This window comes from Sinocyclocheilus anshuiensis, unplaced genomic scaffold (assembly GCF_001515605.1).
Source record: "Sinocyclocheilus anshuiensis isolate Anshui unplaced genomic scaffold, SAMN03320099.WGS_v1.1 scaffold1163, whole genome shotgun sequence".
Lineage (NCBI taxonomy): Eukaryota > Metazoa > Chordata > Actinopteri > Cypriniformes > Cyprinidae > Sinocyclocheilus > Sinocyclocheilus anshuiensis.
The window spans coordinates 815739-838709 of NW_015544295.1; the positions used below are offsets into that span (position 1 = coordinate 815739).

General features: G+C 36.0%; 1 protein-coding gene across 1 annotated transcript in view; it reads left to right on the plus strand.

Annotated features, from left to right (window-relative positions):
- Nucleotides 1-22971, plus strand: part of LOC107698076 (calcineurin-binding protein cabin-1-like) — a 117105-nt gene continuing 94134 nt past the window's right edge. The window contains exons 1-16 of the mRNA XM_016498989.1: nt 1-37; nt 3206-3250; nt 3383-3478; nt 6929-7042; nt 7192-7326; nt 9254-9434; nt 10667-10796; nt 10925-11074; nt 12615-13030; nt 14484-14655; nt 14891-15021; nt 15111-15328; nt 18834-18906; nt 19027-19214; nt 19398-19545; nt 20597-20721. Coding sequence (XP_016354475.1) covers nt 3248-3250; nt 3383-3478; nt 6929-7042; nt 7192-7326; nt 9254-9434; nt 10667-10796; nt 10925-11074; nt 12615-13030; nt 14484-14655; nt 14891-15021; nt 15111-15328; nt 18834-18906; nt 19027-19214; nt 19398-19545; nt 20597-20721 — 2280 coding nt within the window. The 5' untranslated portion in view covers nt 1-37; nt 3206-3247. The remainder of the gene's footprint in view (nt 38-3205; nt 3251-3382; nt 3479-6928; nt 7043-7191; nt 7327-9253; nt 9435-10666; nt 10797-10924; nt 11075-12614; nt 13031-14483; nt 14656-14890; nt 15022-15110; nt 15329-18833; nt 18907-19026; nt 19215-19397; nt 19546-20596; nt 20722-22971) is intronic.

The following is a 22971-nucleotide window of genomic DNA, read 5'->3' on the forward strand; positions in this document are numbered from 1 at the left end:
CGACTCTCCTCCGAGCAGAAGATCATGCATGCAGCTGGTGAGTAGCAGCTCTCCATCAAAACATCATACACGCAAACACAAAACACAAGTTTGCATCTGGACTCACTGGGAAAGTATCCTACATTTATAAAGTAATAGGAAATTGTGCGTTGAATAGAAACGCAGTTTCTGTTGTAAGGTCAGCTGGGCTTGTGCTGCTAGCATTGTTAGCCTGTTGTTGTTATTGTATGGTATGGGGTTGATAAACATAGCGCTGTTAACAATAACACTACCAATGTGTGCAACAACACCGTTGTTTTGCGAACCATCTGATGAATGTTTTTGTATTAGTTAATCAAGCTAACAGTGAAATCCGCCATGATTCCAATGCACAATAGATGTGTGTCATGGGGAAAATGCTCCCTCAAGAACAATGCACTTTTATTGCCATGTTATTGGGAGCTTAGCATATACAACATACTGTCTGGGAAATTGGAAACACTGACCAATTTGATTGTTATTGCATGGCATTGTGTATCTTAGAGGAGGTAACTTAATCTTGTCCCATTGTTGGGGACAAAAATACCCTGCACTAAGGCATGAAGTGAATTATAGAAAAGTATGGTAAAAAATGTCGAATAAATGTATGCTGAATGTAAATAGTGGTAGATACTGTGTGCTTGAAGGGTACATTTCAACAAATAGCATCTTGTTTATGGTAAGTGCAAACAGTATTTTTTACAGTCACACAAAGAGTAGTCCATGCTATTTGTACTCCGTACATATTCTGAAATTCCGTTCACAATCACAAAGTTATACAGACTTTTCCTCTACACCATAAAAATAACCCATTCCATGTGTACTTGTTGACGCCACAAACAATTTTATGCATTTACTGAAAATCTTCTAAAATGCCCCTTTTCTAAATTAGGTACAAGGGACAATCAAGAAGAACATCAAAAATGTGTAGAAATGTAATTATATACAGTAATGTGATATGCCAAAATCCAACTTATTGAAATGTTATTGAAACTTCTTATTATCATTCTTCTGAGACTAAAATTTCTGATAACTCCTCCTAGCGCTTTAACTCTACAAACTCAGCCCAGCACTTCAGACTGATCTAACCGAGTGTGCTAGATCTTTTCTAACTGATTGGACTTACGGTTTTCATAAAAATGAAGATTAAAAATCATAAAAATCCCATAGAATTACATTGATGGAATGTTCAGATGAGCCAAGACTATTCAAACTCCAACTGTCAAAATTCTAATCTAAACACACTGAAGCTCATTAGACTCAATTAAGCTGCCATTCATTTAGGCTTCCACTCTATCTAATATTTCTTATCTGTCTGTCTGTCTGTCTGTCTATCTATTAGGGGTGTAACGATTCATCGATATGGATCGATACATCGATACGATGTCTGACGAATCTATCTATCTATCTATCTATCTATCTATCTATCTATCTATCTATCACATAGCAACCTAAAAACTCTGTGGCCGCACTAAATGGGGTGGAGAGTGAAGTTTTCATTATATTTAAGAAGAGGTCATGGTTACATTGTTTATTTTAACGGCACAAACCCAGCACAAACGAACGGCACCGGTTTGGAGAGATTTGGACGGCATGGGGTGGAGAGTGACGTCACTGCCTCGAATTCTGTTTGTTATTTCTACTATCTATCTATCTATCTATCTATCTATCTATCACATAGCAACCTAAAAACTCTGTGGCCGCACTAAATGGGGTGGAGAGTGAAGTTTTCATTATATTTAAGAAGAGGTCATGGTTACATTGTTTATTTTAACGGCACAAACCCAGCACAAACGAACGGCACCGGTTTGGAGAGATTTGGACGGCATGGGGTGGAGAGTGACGTCACTGCCTCGAATTCTGTTTGTTATTTCTAAGAAGGGGAAATATATTTGATGTTCATTTCAACGGCACAAATTGAGCACAAATGAATGACATCGGTTTTGTGCGATTTAGACAAACTGGGGTGGAGAGTGACGTCACAGCTCCCGAAAACTTTTTGGTTATATAAGGAAGGGAAATACATAGAGCGTTTGTTTTAACGGCACAAACCCAGCACAAACGAACTGCACTGATTTGGAGCGATTTGGGCAACATAGGGTGGAGAGTGATGTCACGCACTCAAAAAAATAATGTTTAAAGGAGTCATATAATGCTACATGCACTTTTACAAGTTGTTTGAACTGAAATGTGTGTAGGCAGTGTGTGTACACAACCACCCTAAAGTGATAAAAATCCACCCGGTGTTTTTTTGTTAATCTACTAAAATATTTTCCCCTTTCTCAAATCGAGCCGATCTCAGATGCCTGTCTGTGTGACGTCACACCCCTTTAAGACAGTCAGTTTCCCTCAGATATACATTCATACTTTGCGCATTGTGAACAGTGAGCTTGCTCTGCCTGCTAATGTATTTTCTCCTCTTTGCGTCTCTGGCCTCTGTTAACGCCGTTTACAGACTCTGAAATAAAATAAAAAACCGTCCGGTTCCGATTTATGTCCGATGGTCGATCGGTGCATCTCTGCTCAAAATCAAATAATAAACTGCTTTTATTTTGGTGGTTTGCCACATGCGCTGCATGTTTCAGAGTGAAGCGCTGCATGTCATGGGCTGCACATTGAAAACTGCAGCACATAGGTATTTTTATTTAATTCAATCGCAACCATCGTGATATGACTATGGCATTAAGCCATAATGCGATATTGATTATATTTTGATATATAGTGCACCCCTAATTAAAATAATATTATTATATTAAAGGAAAATGCTACAAAACGGCATGCTCTGAAAAGAGCTGTTTTTGACAGGCTAAAGGTGATTTTTACACTACCATTGAGAAATTTTAACCAAACTATGTTACAGACTTTTCATTAAGACACTAAAGAATCATATCAACTTGTGGAAAATGGGCATCCTATGGCCCCTTTAAAATCTCAAACACCAAACCAGCACAAATGTTCATTTTTGCGGCACAAATCAGCACAAACGAATGGCATTGTTTTGGTGATTATTTCTTTTTATGGGGTGCCAACTTCACAGAGGTGATAGATATTATGAACTAGCACTGCTCAAATCAATTGAATGTAATTTTTCCCCCCATTTTTTGGTAAGTAGTCATAATGATTCTGGATTCTGATCCAGTTAACCAATTTATTTAAATAATTGTTTTTCTTTTCTTGACAACAACAGATGCTGATGACTGGAGTGAATGATCCTTAATAAATAAGAAACATGGTAAGTCACTCTGTATGTTTTATGCTTTGTTATTATTAACCTAAAACTACCTCATATGAGCGTTTGACCTGCTTCTGTCATGTTGTTCATTTCATTTGTTCACTGTATTCATGTATCTTCTACAAATCACAGATCCGGATAGCTGCTCTGAATGCAGCATCTCATGCTGCAGATGAGCATGAAGACGCCTTCAGAAGCACTAAAACAAGTCAAACGAAGGAAGCCCAGGTGAGTCAGATGCTTTCAAGTAACTTTCTTTTTGATCTGTTTCATGTATTTTTTTTTTTACCCTTTAAAGCCTGAATTTTTTTTTCAGTCGAATTGTTTATTGAACCTTTTGGCAAAATGTACATGAAAACGTTTGCGTATGTGTTTTTTGTTGAGTATCATATTGGATAGATCGATTCGTCGATTTTATTCGGCTATTCGATTTTTAAAAAATCCTCGACTTCATTTTGCTCGCGTTGACTAACCGGCAAAATAAAATAAAAAAAGTGGCGCATTTCACGGACGAGAATCCATAAAACACATTATTAGACTGTTTCCCAAGGCTGCATGATATTATTAAACCCATTTAAAAATCATAATTGAGCATAATTGTAAATTCACAAACGCCACGATTTAATTAAATAATTATATGCGATGCAGTTCTAATACAGTATATGCGCTTTAATTATTAGGCAGGGCCGGATTTATGCATAGGCATTCTAGGCACGTGCCTATGCTCGCTCGTCCAGGGGGGCCCCAAACACAATGAAGAGAGATATATCTTTTTTTAGCATTCTAGGCACATGCCTATGCTCACTCATCCAGGGGGGGCCCAAACACAATGAAGAGAGATATATCTTTTTTTTTTTAAACTCAATCTACAACAGTAAAGAACCAAAACCCCAGAAGACAAATATAACAACCAATAGGGTAAAAATGACAAGCTGTTTCCATGTTTTCCACCTTTTTATGTAGCTATGGAAATTGCGCTTTCTTTCTCCCGTTCTCATTCTCAGACGCACACACACAGACGCACACATGCGGAGATGCGGACAGAAACTCGTCAGCGCTGCCCCGCGAATTTATCAATAAAATAGTTTCACAGCTGAAAAGCTACATGGCATCTCTTAGTAGCAAGGTTCTTGAAGCAGTTCAACTAAAATATTCGCTATTAGTAGACGCTGCTGCTGAGAGACGCACAGACGCAGGTATTCACGCGTGCTTAATCTCTCCCTCTCCCTCTCTCTCTCTCTAATAACTGCATTAGCCTGCATATCAATAGCGCAAGTCTGTTATTAGCTCTAAAATGACATTTTGGAATTTGCAACGGAAGGTTTGGGATGATGTGCATAAGAAATTACTTAAGCACACACAAGATTTCAGTATGCAAACATGACAGATGTCTTGAAATGAATCATCTGAACAGTGCCTTGAGGTGGTTGTGACTCCAGGCCATTAAAATTATTAGAGAAATAATGCACTCCCGAAAGTGGTATGGCCACGACACCGGAGCCTATTAATGGAACGGTTCTCCGTTCTCAAAGAAAGAACTACATTCGATCTTTATTGGCTGATAATATTTACCAAAAGAAACGGTCGTAACACTGAACATAGGCACTTATTGTGATAGAAAACACTGTAACAGTTATCACTGATTACGAAATATTTTTGTTTGCTGGGGTTCTAATATTATATATTGATAAGGAAGGAGGGCCCAAAAATTTGTTTTGCCTGTCATGATAAGAGGTAAATCCGGCTCTGCGTGTAGGTTAAGTACATGCGTCACACAGCGGCTCTGTTCACAATAGTTCCACAGGAACTGTTATCATTTACATGTGTGGAGCATCTCAAACTCCATCTCTGCATGTTGTTGTGAGTTTGGGTTTATTATAACGTTCATCTGGGAACGCAACATGCGCCATTTCATTAGATTTGTAAGGTAAATCATTTATAAATCTACGCAAACTCAGGAAAAAAGCTCAAACCCTCACTCTGAGTTTACACGTTTTGATGTCCACATATTCTTTTAATTACAGTGGCTATAGCATTTCTGTCCTAAAGAAATGGCCAAATATTAAAGATTAAGTGGACATTTGAATGAAATGGTGCTTGGTCAATATTAAACAAGTATTAGATCGCACAGCAATGTTTTAACAGTTTTGTTCAATAAAACCATATGATTTCTTGCTTTTGGTATTTTATTTATTTATTACTAATTATTATTGCCTCGTTGCTATTATATATGTATTTTAAGTAATTTTAAAGGCTATTGTTCACTTACATCTATTTTTATTACCCCCAAAAAATTAATTATAATTATAGGGCCCTATGAAATCCGTTTTATTTCCAAATTTCCATTTTTCTATACTCTGTTTTAATGGTTAAATTAAATTTTATTAATAAAAAAGCCTGTCTAATTAATTGAGTTTTACAGTTTTATCTTTACCAAATTCTGTTTTCCATTATTTTCTGGATTCCATTTTAATGGTTCCATTAAATTTTAATAATCAAAGGCATCTCCAATTAATTGATTGAAGTTTTTTTTTTCTTTTTTTTTCAGAAATACTGCACATTTACATTTTTCTCCTAAATAAATTCTGGTAAATAACATTTCTGGTAAATACTCCTTTAAAAAGTGTTTTTTGATTATAATTTTATTATTAGTAGACTAGAACACGTGGATATGTTGTCATTCTTACACTATAATACTGATCTTTGATTTCAGTGATTTGGACTATGAGATGGATGCACTTTACTTTTGCTTTAAAAAGAGGATTTCATAGAAATTTGGATTTCATTTGGTTTAATAAAATATAGTTTAATAAAATATTCTTAAGTAAAATTGTTGATTTTTGTGTGTGGGAAATTAATCGGTTAGATTAATCGATAAATTAGTCGATAGATTAATCGAAATAAAAATAGTAGTATATATTATATGAGGCTTTTATGGCTCATATAATATAGGAGAATATATGCAGCTCATTTTTATTGAATCAAAAATATCTTTTTGTTTATTCAGAGGCCCAAACTGAGCAAAGAATATGCAATTTGTTGCAGATGCTGATATTTATTAGAGTAAAATGAAATTATGATTGTAATCATTGCAAATCAGTGAGATCTTTATAACAGTATAGCAGACTAATCGCATAAAATGCATATAAATATCAGTTGTCACTGTATATCTCTCAATAATGTCTTAGTTTTTTATTGTGGGGGCAAAACATATAATGCAATGATGATTGAGAGATATACAAATAAACCTTCATCAAAAGACTGATAGATCATTTTTAATGCTCACATTTTAACATGATATTTCTAAAAACTAATGTATAGATAATCAAGTAAACATAAGTTGCTTCAATCCATCGTGAATATATTCCTAATAATATAAAAGTTATTACATTTTCTTTATAAAAATCAGTCAAGATTTCAAAGCAAAAAGACACATGAATCACAAGCTGAAAGGGGAGCTTTTTTTACAATTAAAATACTTTTTACTTAAGTATGAACTGTCAGTCAGATGACAGAAACATGTAGCTTGTGAATAACAGGCTTTTCAGCAGTTATGGTCATATTGAGCATTTAGAGGCCTTTTTTGTTTATCAAATATGATACGGTAGGCTAGAAGAGGTTAATAAAAATAAAATGGTTCAATCCAATTTCACCGTTTCCTTCTCATTTGTATTTCAGGAGGCAGAAGCGTTTGCTCTGTATCATAAAGCTCTTGATCTGCAGAAACATGACAAGTTTGACGAGTCTGCCAAAGCCTACCATGAGCTCCTCAGGACGCCGCTGCTCAAGGAGGTACAGCAGACTCTGATCATTATAACATCTTACCATGAAATCCAGAATATCTTTAATTTTATATTTAGCTTTAGCTTTATTATTGCTTTCTGTTTTTCAAAGGCAGTATGTGATAAATTGTTAGTGATCGTTTTTTTTTCTTGCACCAGGCAGTGGCATCTGAAGATGAGAAAGTTGGACTCAAGCATCCTGGGCTGATGTTGAAGTACTCCACCTATAAAAACCTGGCCAGTCTTGCTGTGCTCAAAGATGATTTAGACACTGCCATGGACTTCTATGTGCAGGTAAATGTGTACTTTGAACAAATCACTAAGTGCAAGTCTCATAATTTGTCCTGCATGCTCACTTAGCAATTTAATTGAACTACACTACCATTCAAAACTTTGGGGTCAGCAAGACTTTTAATTTAAGGGTTAGTTCACCCAAAAATGCAAATTAGCTTGTGTTTTACTCACCCCCGAGACATCCTAGGTGTATATGACTTTCTTCTTTCAGACGAATCTAGTCGGAGTTATATTAAAAATTGTCCTGGCTATTCCAAGCTCTATCATTGCAGTCAGCGGGTGTTGCAGTTGAGCAGTCCACAAGTCGTCAAATAAAAGCTCATGCATTCATAATAAAACGTGCCGCAGATGGCTCCGGTAGATGAATAAAGGCCTCCTGTAGTGAATCCATGTGTTTTTGTAAGAAAAATATCCATATTTCAAATGTAATAAACACTTTTCGCTCACTTCCGCTGACTGTCATACACTGAAGCAGTTCTGGCGGATGATGCAGCATGTATGCGTTGCGTGATTAGTGACGAATGCGGAGAGAGAACAAAACAAAACAACGGTCTCTAATTAGAAGTACAAACCGAAGATTTGCAAAGAAAAATGTCGGATGATTTCGATATAAACCAAGAAGAGACTGGTTTTCTTTGCTAAAGTAAGGAAACGTTGCTTCCTTTGCTCCTATAAACAAACTCGCGAGACTAGCATATCTCAGAGGCGCGTGCGCTGTGCCTACGTGCTGCGTCATCCGCTGGAACGCCTTGCGCGTATTACAGACACATAGGGCTGGGTATCGTTCAAAAATTTTCGATACTGATATCTTGACTTCGATACCGGTTCCTGAACGATACTTTTTCCGATAACAATTTTATGAAATCAATTTTAACAATATTACATTATCTAAAAAAAACGTTGGTTTTATTTTTCAGCTTGTTGACATTTATACAAACTCAAAGACTCATCTCCTGAGCCACTGCACAAAGGTGATGGTATCGAGGCAATTCGGTCAGAGCCTAAAAAGTATCGAACTCGATACCCAGCCCTACAGACACCGGAAGTGAGAGAAAAGTGTTTATTACGTTTGAAATATGGATATTTTTCTTTTTAAAAAACACATGGATTCGCTACAGGGGTCCTTTATTCATCCCCCGGAGCCGTCTGCGGCACGTTTTATGAATGCGCGAGCTTTATTTGACGACTTGTGGACTGCTCAACTGCAACACCCGCTGACTGCAATGATAGAGCTTGGAATAGCCAGGACAATTTTTAATATAACTCCGACTAGATTCGTCTGAAAGAAGAAAGTCATATACACCTAGGATGTCTCGGGGGTGAGAATAAACACAAGCTAATTTGCATTTTTGGGTGAACTAACCCTTTAATACTTTCATTTAGCAAGGATACATTAAATTGATCAAAAGTGACTGTAAAAGCGTTTAAAATGTTATGAAAGTTTTCTGTTTCAAATAAATGCTGTTCTTTTGAACTTTCTATTCATTGTATTCAGGGTTTCCACAAAAATATTGCTGTTTGCAACATTGATAATAAGAGATAATAATTTTTTGAACTGCAGATCAGCATATTAGAATGATTTCTGAGGGATCATGTGACACTGAAAACTTGAGTAATGATGCTGAAAATTCAGCTTTGATCACAGGAATAAATTACATTTTAAAATATATTCAAATAGAAAACAGTTATTTTAGCTTGTAATAATATTTCACAATATTACTGTTTTTTTTTTAATCAAATAAATGCAGCCTTGGTGAGAATAACACAAGAGACATCTTTCACAGACATTAAAACATCTTATAGACTCTGAACTTTTGAATGATAGTGTACATTTGTTTTTAATTTGGTATTAGTTCCATTAACCAGACAATTTGGACACAGTTGGGTCTCTGATATGAGTCTCTGACTGTATATATGTGTCTTGCAGGCTGTCATGCTGGACTCCACAGATGTGAATATGTGGTTTAAGCTGGGAAAGTTGGCCTTGAAGAAGGCCAGCATGCCTTTGGCCCGTCATGCGTTTGAGGTGGGCTTACGCTGTAACCCGGACCACTGGCCCTGCCTTGACAGTCTCATCACGGTCCTCTACGCTCTGAGTGACTACAGCTGTGAGTCAGAAACCTCTGCACAACTGTACAACATACACCGTTCCCATGCTCACTGCAAGATGTGGATTATAACTTTTGGAGTTTTGGAAACCAAAATGTTTTTGATTTTAGAAACCCAGATCCTCTAGAATCAGGCCACAGCTATAGCAGTCATCAACTTAATTCATTAAATATTCATTATTTCTTTTGGACATAAAATCAAAATTGACCCTGCATGATTCATTAGTGCTCAGATTTATCATTTTTAATCAACGGATCTCTGAAACAACATTCTGCTTATGTAACTAAGGCTGCATACTAGTGCATAGACAAGGAAACATAACACACTTTGCATTTTTCTGCTAAGTAGAGAATGCAACAGTCCAGTTCTGGAAGTAAAAATCCAATAAATTTTTTCATAAAGACCTTGATTTTAAAAGCATATGCATTTAAAAGTATATGCTACTCTACAGTAAGTCAGTGTGATTTCATATCTGTTTATTACTGGATATTTTGCAGCAAAAACAAAATGTATGTACCAGTAAATGAATGGATGAATTAATAGATTTAAATATATAGTGTGTATATAGTTTTCCTCCAAAACAAAAAAAGCTTGATGGTTTTACTTATTGCATAAATATCACAATAATATATTTTAATATAATTATTAAATTATAATATAAAATAATTTTACAGTTGTACTAATATTTATATAATTTTTTAATGTATGTAAATGTTTTTTTTAATATTTATTTTATAGTACAGTAGAATTATTATAGTAATTGTGTATTTCTTATTTAGTTTAATATTTTGATTTATTCCATCCATTCTTTATCCTTCTTTCTGCTACTTCGTAATGTCACAGGATTTTCACAGGATTTTAATTTACTTAAAAATAACAAATATTGTTATAATATTAATAATAATAATAGTTTTTTTTATAGTCAAAATAAATAGATTAAAATGGCATTGTTGCCTATAATAACTCAAGTTGTCTTTAGTTTTGTAAGGTTCTTATAAATCTAACCAAGTGTGAACACCCGATTTTTTCAAGATTTTCTCAAATATATATAATGGGAAAAATACTTCTGGAGCCAAGGCCACTGAACATGTAGGCGGTTACTGTTGTGAATGCTGTTTTATGCCGTCTTTGAAATGTAGTCCTTTACCTTGATTTCCTGCCGCTAGCTTTTCATCATATTCTGAGTTAGCAGAGTAGTCACAGCATTATGTTCTGGTCTGTTTGTCCATAGGTTGTCTGTACTACATCTGTAAGGCTCTGGAGAAGGACACGGGTTACAGTAAGGGACGAGTGCTCAAAGAGAAGATCTTTGAAGAGCAGTCCTGCCTCAGACGAGACTCTATGAAGATGTTCTCCAAACTGTATGTTCCTTTGATTACTCATTCAGCTGAGCTTATAATGTGGCATCCACCATTTGTACTGTTGAAGAAGAAATTTTGTAATGTTCATCACCCTGTGTCTGTGTGCATGTGTTTTGGCTGCACTGCAGTGATGTATCAGTGCAGTATGTGGATGTAGATGAGGAGGAAGCCCACAGCATTGTAGAGGAAGCGCTGGAACTGAGGAGACAGAGACAGGCTAAACTCACACGGCATCCTGTAGCTGACCTGCAGCTGGTTCAGCCCATCAAATACTTCACGTGAGTCCATGCCACCATTAATGCACAGAGAGTTTTGGCTGCTTTGTTTGAAGGAATATCATGGGTTATTATCAGTGACATTATTTATTTGATTTATTGATGTCTATTGACCGCTTTTGTGACAAATTAAAAATGAAAAAGCAATTGATAGTTTAATGTTTCATCATCGTCGGTATAAAAGAAATTAACCCTCTAAGCGAAGGCGAGAGTGTTCACGAAACACAAACAAGTGATCATTTCGACCCCTTGCCCAACGGGGATGGGGGTGGCAGGGGAGAACGTGGTCGTAGTTGAATATTACTGATGAACTGATCAAAAACTAGGCTACTGTTCACATGCATTTTACTACTATATAGTATAGTAATAATTGAGTACTTTCTCCTGTTTTATTGTTGGTTTCCTCTTTACTGATCATTTGGAATGAGGATAAAAAGCTACAAAAAACATGCAAATAAGTTCAAACATCCATTCAATACCTACTATTTCCTGAATATTATGAAATTGAAGATGGCCACTAAAAAAAAACAAAAAACATGCAAATAAGTTCAAACATCCATTCAATACCTACTATTTCCTGAATATTATGAAATTGAAGATGGCCACCTCTGATTACGTCATAATATGCAAATTAGATGAGTATATTTACACCCCACATAAACCTTCGGTCATGACCAACATTTTTCTAATTTGTAGTAGATCTCTATCTTTAAGCCCTTTCAAGCCACAACCTTTTGAAATCATGATGTCAAAATCCAGCATTTTCCCCAAAAATCCCTGGCGCCTAAAGGGTTAATACTCAATATTTTTATAGATTATACTTCAATCTACATATATTTATACCGGTTGACAGATTTCTGCTTATTTTTACTGTCTACTGTTCAAAAGTTTGGGGTCAGTACGTTTAAAAAAAAAAAACGTTCTTGAAAGAAGTCTCTTATGCTCACCAAAGCTGCATTACAGTAAACAGTAAAATACAGTAAAATAGCAATAATGTAAAATTTTACTACAGTTTAAAACAACTGTTTTTTTTCTTTTAGTATATAAAAAGTATAATTTATTCCTGTGATGTAAAGCTGAAGTTTCAGCATCATTACTCCATTATCCTTCAGAAATCATTCTAATATGCTTATTTGGTGTATGGGAAACATTTATTATTAGGCCTAATTTATTAAATTATTATTGTGCTGCATGGTATTTTTGTCAGAATTATTTAATGAATAGAAACATTAAAATAGAACATTATAATGTCTTTAATGTCACTTTTGATCATTTTTTTTAAACCTTGCCAAATAAGGTTTAATTTCTTTAAAAAAAAAAAAAAAATTTGACTGACCCTAGTCTTTTGAACAGTAGTGTATATCGCTCATCTCTAGTTAAAGCTCAAATTAAATTGAATAATATTAAAATGAATACATTTTTTTTTCTTTTTCAAATCAAAAAGGCCTACTTATTAAATATTATATATTATTAATAAAATATATTACTAAGTATTCAAGTATTACTTTGCTGTGTGTCTGTGCGATGCATCTAATCCGTATAGGTGGAAGAGTGTTGGGGAGAGTTTCTTGGCGATGTACAAACACCAGAACGCTTGTCTGGTCCCACGGCCTGACTTTGGGCGCCGCATCGACCTGTCAATGTACCGCGACCTGGACTACCTCGTGCAAGCGCCCACCAGCACTCCAGCACCCGCCACTGTTGCTTCAGACCCCCCTCAGCCCCCCATACCCGTCAGCGTACCTCAGGCCCCCCCTGCCCCTCCGCCAGGTCCCAGTAGCCCGAGTGCCAGTCTGCCCCCATCCACCGAGCTCTTTGTCCAGCCGCTGACCCAGCCCAGCGCTGCTGCAGGAGTACCGCAGAGTCAGAACGTCATTGAGATCACCACTACAACCACAGTCACCACTACTGCTGCCACTGGAGCTGAGGAAACCGCTGTTACCACGCTCACTACTGCTGGTCAGTGTCAATGTAGATGTGACGCATGCACATGTATGCAGTGTTACAGAGCTTTGGATGTGAGGATTCCTGTCACGAAAAGATAGAAAGCGCCTTAAAAAATTAACAGTAAAATAAAATATATATATAAAACAGTAGTTAACTTGAGAAACGCTTGAGAGACAAAGCACAAGAAATGTTTAATAATCTAGTGTTACATATTGCTATATTTAATTTCTAATTCAGTTTGGATGCTTTCATTGTGACTGGGATACCAAAAATATTAAATTTACCCTATGCATAATTTGGCTGTTTGAAATTTTAGCACTCAAATCATATATACACTATTGTTCAAAAGACTGGGTCAGTAAGAATAAAAAAATAAATAAATTAATAATTTTATTTAGTACAGATACATTAAACTGATCAAAGTTTACATTAAAGACATTTATAATGTAAAAAAAAATCTATTTCAGATAAATGCTCCCGTTCATCAAAGAATCCTGGGAAAATGTATCTCAAAAATATTAAACAGCACAACTGTTTTCAACATTAAAAATAAACAGATATGTTTCTTGAACAGCAAATCAGAATGATTTCTGAAGGATCATGTGACACTAAAGACTGCAGTAATAATGCTGAAAACGTAGCTTTGATCACTACTGCTGGTCAGTGTCAATGTAGATGTGACGCATGCACATGTATGCAGTGTTACAGAGCTTTGGATGTGAGGATTCCTGTCACGAAAAGATAGAAAGTGCCTTAAAAAATTAACAGTAAAATAAAACTATTTATTTATTTTAAGGCATTTTTAATCTTTTTGTTTTTGTAAGTATTTTGATTCTGGATTACACAGCAGATTGTCTGTGTTGACCTTTGAGAACGAATTAAGGATTTGAAAATAACATTTAAATTCCATTACGTGTTTTCATGCATTCAATTATTGCTACGTACATTGTGTATCATAAATGTTAAAATTAAGAGACTGTAAAAGCAACATATTTTTCGATTGGAAGAGCACACGATGAATGTTCCAACAGATATGTTTCTTGAACAGCAAATCAGAATGATTTCTGAAGGATCATGTGATGCTAATGATGCTGAAAATTCAGCTTTACATCACAAGAATAAATTACATATTAAAATATATTACAATAGAAAACAGTTAAAATTAAAATTGCAGTAATTTCACAGTATTACTGTTTTTATTGTAATTTTGATCAAATAGATCAAATAAAAACATTAAAAAAATTTCACAAACTGCAAACTTTTGAACGGTAGTGTATATGATGAAAGTGTTCATGCAGACACCACTGAAGACAACCACCCTGTACATTTTACACACATTTAAAGCGACAGAACTTTTTGAAACGTAGGATTATGGCAGCTGTAAAGAACTTGAATTCAAGAGCATTTCAGCATTTGTTTTCATGCATATATGACAATGATGATGTTATTGCTCTTCACCCTACAGCTCTGGACGCCGCCTTGAATGACAAAGTGAAAAAAGGCACCAAGAGAAAACGTGTGGTAGAGGACACCGTAGAGACGGCGAAGAGGCGCTCGGCACGTGTCCGTAACACCAAATGCAAGAAAGAAGAGAAGATTGACTTCCAAGAACTCCTGCTCAAATTCCTCCCCTCTAGGTGTTTATTTTAATATTAATCTATTCAGGGGTTTGGTTCCAACCTGCTGTGACCATATCAAGCAATGCACTATAAGACATTTTGTAATTTTCTATTTCTGTTTTGTCATGCTGAGTGAATCCTAGCAATGAAAACACATTCGACTGAAATCTTGCTGCACATAGTTGTGTATTAGACATCAAACATGTCCTTAGAAAGTCTTCCTTTGTCACACTGACTTGAGCTTTATTTCCAGACTGAAAAAGTTTGAAGATGATGAAGATGAGGAGAGCCTGAGTAACTTGGACTCACAGTGTGACGGCAAACCTGGTTCCCAGTTGAACCGTGGATCCAACTCCTCTGAGTACATTGTGTCTATGGAGTCAGGTACAGAAACTGCGCTTTTCTTATTAGTCTGTGTTTTATTCCTTTCTGCATTTCCTTGATTTTTCTCTCTGCTCTTCATGGTTCCTCAGAGCGGAAGGAAGTTCATGCGTTCCTGTTGGCGAACATGCAGAACGGCGGCATCCTGGAGCTGATGATGCGGTATCTGAAGGTGGTGGGGCAGAAGTTTCTGGAGGAGTGGCCAGCGGGCCACAGCACAGCGGTGCTGGATCTCTTCAACTGCTGGAGGAAACACAGCGCTGGCCTGCCCAACCCACTGCTCAGAGATTCCAGCAACCAGCACATAAAGGTGAGCCTGTTTGTGAGGTTCATGCCAGTACAACTTTGAAAGACATTCATGGTTTTGTTTGAGACACTTAGTAGCAAGTAAAGGAGACTTCCATGTGCAATTTAGCTTTCATGTTTGAAGTCACATTGAAGGGATGGTTCACCCAAAAATGAAAATTTGCTTTTAATTTACTCCCCTTCAAACCATTCAAGATGTAGGTGACTTTTTTTTTTTCTTCAGTAGAACAGTAAAGAAATTTTTTTGCTGAAACCATGGGTCCTTGGTGATTCATAAAATGCAAGTCAGTGGTCATTTGAGAGTCAAAAAAAGTGTATTTTATTCTATTTTAGGGGTGAGTGATATACCAGTAGACACAATTAACCGGTAGAAATTTGTCAAGCAGTAGAGATTTTCTACTATTGTCTCGATTGCGGTTTCACGCTCACATGACATTGCTGTGCTACATGGTCACGAAAACGTATCTTTTACACACATTTTTAAGCATTGTGGTATAAAAACAAGTGATTTTAAACGGTTTAAACGCAAACAACAACGAAAGAACTAATTTCGCTGTATGCGCGCTCTGCACACGAAGACGGAGTATTGAACGGAGTGATTTTTGCTGCTTTATAGGCCTTGAATGGTTAAATACCCACACTTGTATGTGTCAAAATGGCCGTCTTTGCAAATATCCTCATAAACACACTAATTTAGGTCTTAAAGGGGTCATATAATGCGATTTCAATTTTTCCTTTCTCTTTGGAGTGTTACAAGCTCTTGGTGCATAAAGAAGATCTGTAAAGTTGCAAAGACTAAAGTCTCAAATCCAAAGAGATATTCTTTATAAAAGCGAGTCAACCACGCCTACCTAAAACGTCTCGTTCTAACACGCCCCCACATATCTACATCACTATCTGGGAAGATTTGCATAATGCCGCCCAAATGTTCACGCAAAGAAAGAAGGCGTAACTTATTCTCGCTGTAGTATTGTTGCCGTCGCCGCCATGTCGTGAAGACGCTGTGTGCTTCGTTGTGAAAGCGAAACTACTTTGTTTGGCCTTCCAAAAGAGGACGATATCGCGAGAAAGAAAGCACATGTGTAACAGTACATTGGATCCGGGCAGCTCTTAAAGTGACAGCAGTCTAATATTCCTGTTGTCTGTCGTTCATGTTAAACAACAAAAAAGAGAATTTCTTATTGCTCTTGACTAAATCACTTTTGTAACTTTAATAAAAAGAAATATATATTTAATTTACACAGTGAAGAAAATAGTGTTTTTATTAATTTAATTACTTTATACAATGGATGTAGCATTTCTTAATTGTTCTGCTGTAGTTTTTTGTCCTATTGCTTGTAATTAGTTTCTTTTTCGTATTTAATCGCTGACTGTTTACTTGTCTTTTAGGCTAGTATTCGTTTTTTGTGATATGGGCACTGGAATTATAATTATTCTTTGCCAGTTCAATAAATAATTACATTTTGAAATATATACTGAAAAAGGCTGAAAAATGTATATATTTTTTCTGTTATTTAATTAAGAATTTAAAATATAAAAATAATTTAAAACCAAATAGAAACATTTATTTAGTTTAGTTTAGGTTTTGTGTGTGTGTGTTTGCTCAGCGCTAAAACGCAATTTGATTCCACTAGTCTGGATAAGTGTGACTGACTGAGTGAAAACTGTTGTAGGAACAGAAGAATGACTTAGAACCATGTTTATTCATCTGCACATAGAAGGAAATAGCTACACGTGTTCACTTAAAGAAGTTTTTCCTCATTGGAAGATCATTTGGCACACATACTGCTTGCACCTGCCTGGAAACAAAACTCTATTCATCATGCCACCTGAACTTGCAATATTTCTCCCAGTGGGTCTACTGAAAAAAGACAGAGACAGATAACTTAATGAGTGTTTTTAGCAAAAACTAGGTCACAGACGTTCTCTGTTATGTAAATGAACCTACATGTTTTTTTGTATGTATTTTTAAATGTAATTTATTTCTGTGATGCAAAGCAATTTTCAGCATCATTACTTCAGTCTTCAGTGTCACACCATCCTTCAGAAATCATTCTAATATGCTGATTTGCTGCTCAAGAAACATTTTTTTATTATCAGTGTTGAAAACATTTGTGCTGCTTCAAATTTGTGTGGTGCATTTTTTCTTTGATCAACACAAAGTCCAAAAGAACAGCATTTATTTTAAATATAAATCTGAAAGCGTTTTTAGATTAAAAACTTTTAATCTGTAGTGCATATTTCCAATATTTCATTAAATTGTAGTAGATTTATGGAAGCATTGGGGTAGCAAAATTCATTTTGAAATGTAATATGCAAAATGACAATGCAATATGTAAAATGGCAATGCATTTCTTTATTTAAATTTACATTTTCCCATACATATTTCTAGTATTAATATGCTTTATAAGATGCAAAATTAAAATGAAATTGTATTACCAAAATTAGGGCTGCACGATTGACAAAAATCATAATTGTCGATTATTCCCTTGAAATTGTAATTGCGATTATTAATTACGATTATCACAATTTACATTGATTGATGTTTATACCATTGTTTGATGCAACTGCATGCCATATTTTTATATGAAAATAAACAAGCTGAAAACACTCTAACTGAAAAACCTTTAGTGCTTTTCTATAGTATTAAGCCTCAAATGTCAACTATACATCGGATTGGTTTCTTCTTTAAATTATAAAAAAAGTAAAAATATGAATGGTATTATAATGTTATACTAAAACAATGGAAAAACCCTTAGGATAACATGTAGAAAGAAAAAAACATATCTTAAGCATGCAGAATAACATAAGTGGACTTTGAACGATTACGTAATTGTAGCATCCATAATTGTAACTGCGATTAGAAATTCGATTAATTGTGCAGCCCTAACAAAAATTGATTAGATATGTTTAACATGTCCAAGCAAAAACAAAATTAGCATTTAAATGCCATTTTCCCTAAATGCATTTAGACTTGGGGGTAGGACACTTGGGATTGCATTTTCATCGTGATACCGCGTGATAATTGTAGCAAAATGCAGTGTGAATTTCAAAATGCAAAAATGGTGATTTAAATGTCTTTTTATTTTTCTTAAATGCATTGACACTTAAACTTAAGACGTTTCAATTGCATTTTCATCAAATACCCTGCGATAATGTAGTTTAAGTCAATGTGGATTTGAAAATGCTTTCCGGGCCGATCCTGTCAATCATTATATCAAGGCGGTCAATATTCCCCATTAACCAAACGCTTTTCACACTGCAATTTCACTTGTCTAACTGTAATACCAGTTATTTCCTAGGTGTAACTCTGAAACAAAGTGAATTATACAATTGTGGTCAAAGATTTCTAGTTTACATTGTACTAACTGATTTAAAATGTAAAACTCAAATTCAATTGCATGTACATATCAGATGCATGTAATAGATGTTTACAGTTCTGAATGATCACAGTGTGGTTTTATTTACAAAACATCTACTTAGACATTATACTGTCTGTTATATTACAGGAAATGATGCTCATGTGTCTCTGCTGTCTGGAGCTGCAGTTGGAGCAGAAGTCCATGATGAAGGGCAAGAACAGTAAAAACATCACACTCAGTCAGACATTTGTGTTGTGTTTGACATCAGGCACTCATATGCAGTAATAGTTCACAAATCATAAAAAGGAATCACACCAGTGTCATGTGCCTGTATTTACAGTGTCTCAGAGGAAGGCCATGTCTGGTTCAGGAAGGGATTGTGGGGACGCTGATGGTCTAGAGACCCGCTTTCAGACAGATATGTTCCTCCTGACCATGGCCTCCTCTCAGAGAGATCTGTTTGAAGACGACTGGCTCGCTTTTGCAGTCAGAGTTCACTGGCTCAAAGCACGATACCTCACCTTTCAGGTAAGAGAGCTCAGTATCACAGAATCACCAGTAGTATCACATTTGGTTATCTTGACTAGTGCTAACTTACATATAAATAGAGTATATTTAGAGAAAATACATTTACACTTAAAGAATTATTACTTGTGTGAAGTTTTTGCCCTGTAGACATATGAATATATGAATGTTAATTTGCTGTTTTAGGGTGACATGGAGGAGGCGCTGGAGTGTTACGACATGTGTGTCGGTCTGCTGAAAGGTCAGACAAGTGAGATGGAAAAAATCACCATCCTCCTGCCCAACCTCAGTGTGGACAATGCCATCTCAATAGAGGAGGTACAGTACAAAAGAAGTTGATCTCTCAAGACACTGTCACCTCTTGTTTCATAGAAGAGTAGAAGTGCTGTTCAGTAGAAACAGCAACATAGTATTTCCACACATTTGGTCATGTGACACTCATACCTTGTTCATGGTTATATTGTTGATGATGACAGCTTAATAGAGAGAGAAGGAAGGAGAGAGCTCTTTAATTAATTAACATTTTCACTAAAGTAGGTGAAACTATGACTCTTTTCAAAATAAATATATATTCAGATTTATCTTTAACATGCAAGAAAAGATCAGAAACTTTTAAATGTTTAAAACTGAATACAGGTGTATCAAAATAAATAAAACCTTCACAATGAATTCACCATTAAGCAATCTGTGATATTTACTGAAGGTGATACTTTTATTCAGCGAGGATGCATAAAATTAATAAAAAAGTGACAAAGACAGACTTTTACAGATTTTACAATATTATAATGAAGATATTATAATGTATTTTTTATTCTTCAAAAAATCTTAAAGGGGTCATATGATGCTATTTTAAAGATCATTATTTTGTGTATTTGGTATAACAGAATATGTTGACATGCTTTAATGTTCAAAAAACACATTATTTTTCAAATACTGTACATTATTGTAGGTCCTCTATGCCCCGCCTCTCTCAAACGCTTCGTTTTCTACAAAGCCCCTCCTTCCGACAAGCGCAGTCTGCTCTGATTGGCCAGCTGACCCAGTGCATTGTGATTGGCCGAACACCACAAGCATGCGTCGGAAATGTAACGCCCCTTACCATAATCGTGAGCTTCAGCTTTCAACATAAATGTAAAGACAGTACATAATGTCCTTAGTTTTACCATCAGTTCAAGCCCGAAAGGGGAACAGAGTCGCGTGACAGACACCGTGATGATGCTCGCATGTATTTGCAGTACACAAGCCACGATTAAGAAAGCTGACTCCACTGTCTCTCTCTCACGCACACACACGACGCGATACTCTACAAGGCGCAAAACTCTGGATTTGAACAGTCAATAGCAAATACTTAAACTAATAACAAAACAGGCTGTTTGACACGGGAGACTACCAGTCTGTGGTCCGTCTGCTGCAGCCCACACTGAGCTTCGGCCCCGGCTCGGCACGAATGAAGCCTCTAGATTACATCAGCTCTGCTCCTGAGAGACCAGCACAGCTGTTACTGCTGCAGGTAAAACACACTTCCTGCAAAGCCTGTTTGTATAATGCATCATTAATGCATTATAAATGATTCATATTGCCTAATATTTATTTATTTATTATGTAGCTTTGTAAGTTTAGCAGCATAATGTAGTCAGTAGGTCATTAATACAAAATAAACCCCTACATGATAATTCAAGGGTCCTCCACTTTGCGTCTGTGGTTCTGATCATTCTGTCAGGGTTTACTTTGTGATAATGACCAGCTGACTGTACTTTATCCCTTCTGTGCAAATGAAAAAATAAAAAACATGATAATTTTATGTAGGGCTGCACGATATATAATTTCAGCATCGATATCGTGATGTGCGCATCCGCGATAGTCACATCGCAGGATGTGCGATGTTTAGTATAATGATCGTATTATTTATCCTGATTGTTTTCTTTGCTCACCATTTTAAATACATTTAGTAGCAGAGCTACTGCAAGTGATTTTAAGTGCTGGAAATCCATTTATCCTTTTTTGAAACTTCCGTGTCGTCGTGGAGAGCGCAGGTCAGGGTCGCTTAGCAACGGCAGACGTCACGAAAGCGCAAGCTCCCAAGCGCTTTGGAAAGAAGGAGAAAGCGGCGCGGCTGGCGTTTTCCACGCGTTTTTAGGCGCGACATGTGAACAGCCCCAAAGTCTGTCTACACTGGATGCGACAAAGCGACTGTTGCATATCATTTGAACTTCGTGTCAGTACGTCAAAAACGAGGCATCAGTTTACTGTCGGGGATTTGTTGTGCCGTGCCGCATCCAGTGTAGTCCGTGACACAGCATCACTGATTAAAATGGGTTCATTTTATTTTGTCGCGCCACTCGCGTCCGGTGTAGACACGGTGAGAGCCACGCAGATGCATGTGAACACCAAATTCTGCGTCTATTTGTGCCTGAAATACTGTACTCTGCAAGTATCCTTGTAAACACAGATGCTTATGGCTTAGGTGAAGGTAAACAATTGAGAAAGAAAATGGATGTGTAACAGTAGCCTATATTGGTTTACAGCAGTTTAATGTTCCTGAGGCTTTCTCTGTTATGAATGTTAATCAAACAACAAAACACAAAGAAAAATCACTTTTGTAGCTTTAACACAGATTTATTAGATTTAATTTATAGTGAAAACTATGCAGTGTTATTTTACATTTGATTATTCAATTTCTGTACCTGAATACTGTTAGACTTACCTGCAAAATATAAAGCACTGCTTATTTCATTTGTATCTTTGTTCTGTTATTTATCTATGCTTGTAATTTGTTTATTTCCTATGCTGATTTACTCGCCTACAAAATCACCCCAGTCATTGATTTTTTTTTTTCCAAATAGAGCTATTGAAGTCATCTGATTTTTTTTTTTCATATCGCAATATAGATCGCAGAAAAAAAAAATCACAATGTGAGTTTTTCCAATATCGTGCAGCCCTAATTTTATGTTTTATTTTGTGTGTTTTGAAGTGTTATGCTCTTTAAAAGGAGTAGTTATTTAAAGGAACATAAACAGAAATGAAATATGCAGGCAGAACAACAAAATGACAATTAAAATTTTTGTGTGAACAATTTTATTTTATAATATAACCATGAGTAATACTATGCATTATAACTGCATTTATAATTATTTTTTGAAAATATACACTAAAAGTTTGGGGTTTTTAAAGAAATTAAGAGATTGATACATTAGGGGCCAGATTTACTAACAGCTTGTGCCAGCGCAAAACGCCTTTTGGCGTTAAAATAGTACTGTCAGGATTTACTAAAGACGTGCAGTGAAGAATTGGACGTGGGCACAGTTATTTTTGCGCCTGACCGTATTGAATATGCATTTGTAGGAGTTTCCCTTTCAGAACCCTTCCCTTCCCTTTCCCTTTGCAAAATTTATGGGAGGAGACTAGTATCAAAATGAATCACGCAATGTGATTTACTAACGTTTGCGCTCATCAAATTACTGGCATTTGCGCCATTATTTAATGCCCAATAAAAAGCATGTCTTAAACTATTTTGTGCTAGAAATGGCTGCGTTTGTCACCCGAAATCACCCGCAGAAATTTCCACTCCCATCGGCGCTGTTTTGGAATTGCGCTCTTGCGTTCATTTGCTCTGTTTAGTAGGGCTGGGTTTTGACACAAATTTCACAATTCGATTCTCATTCAGACATTGTTTACAAGCCGTTATGATGTTTTTGCGTGACTGAAACACTGATTGAGCGATTACATGAGACAGGATACGGATTGTAAAGTTGTACTTTCT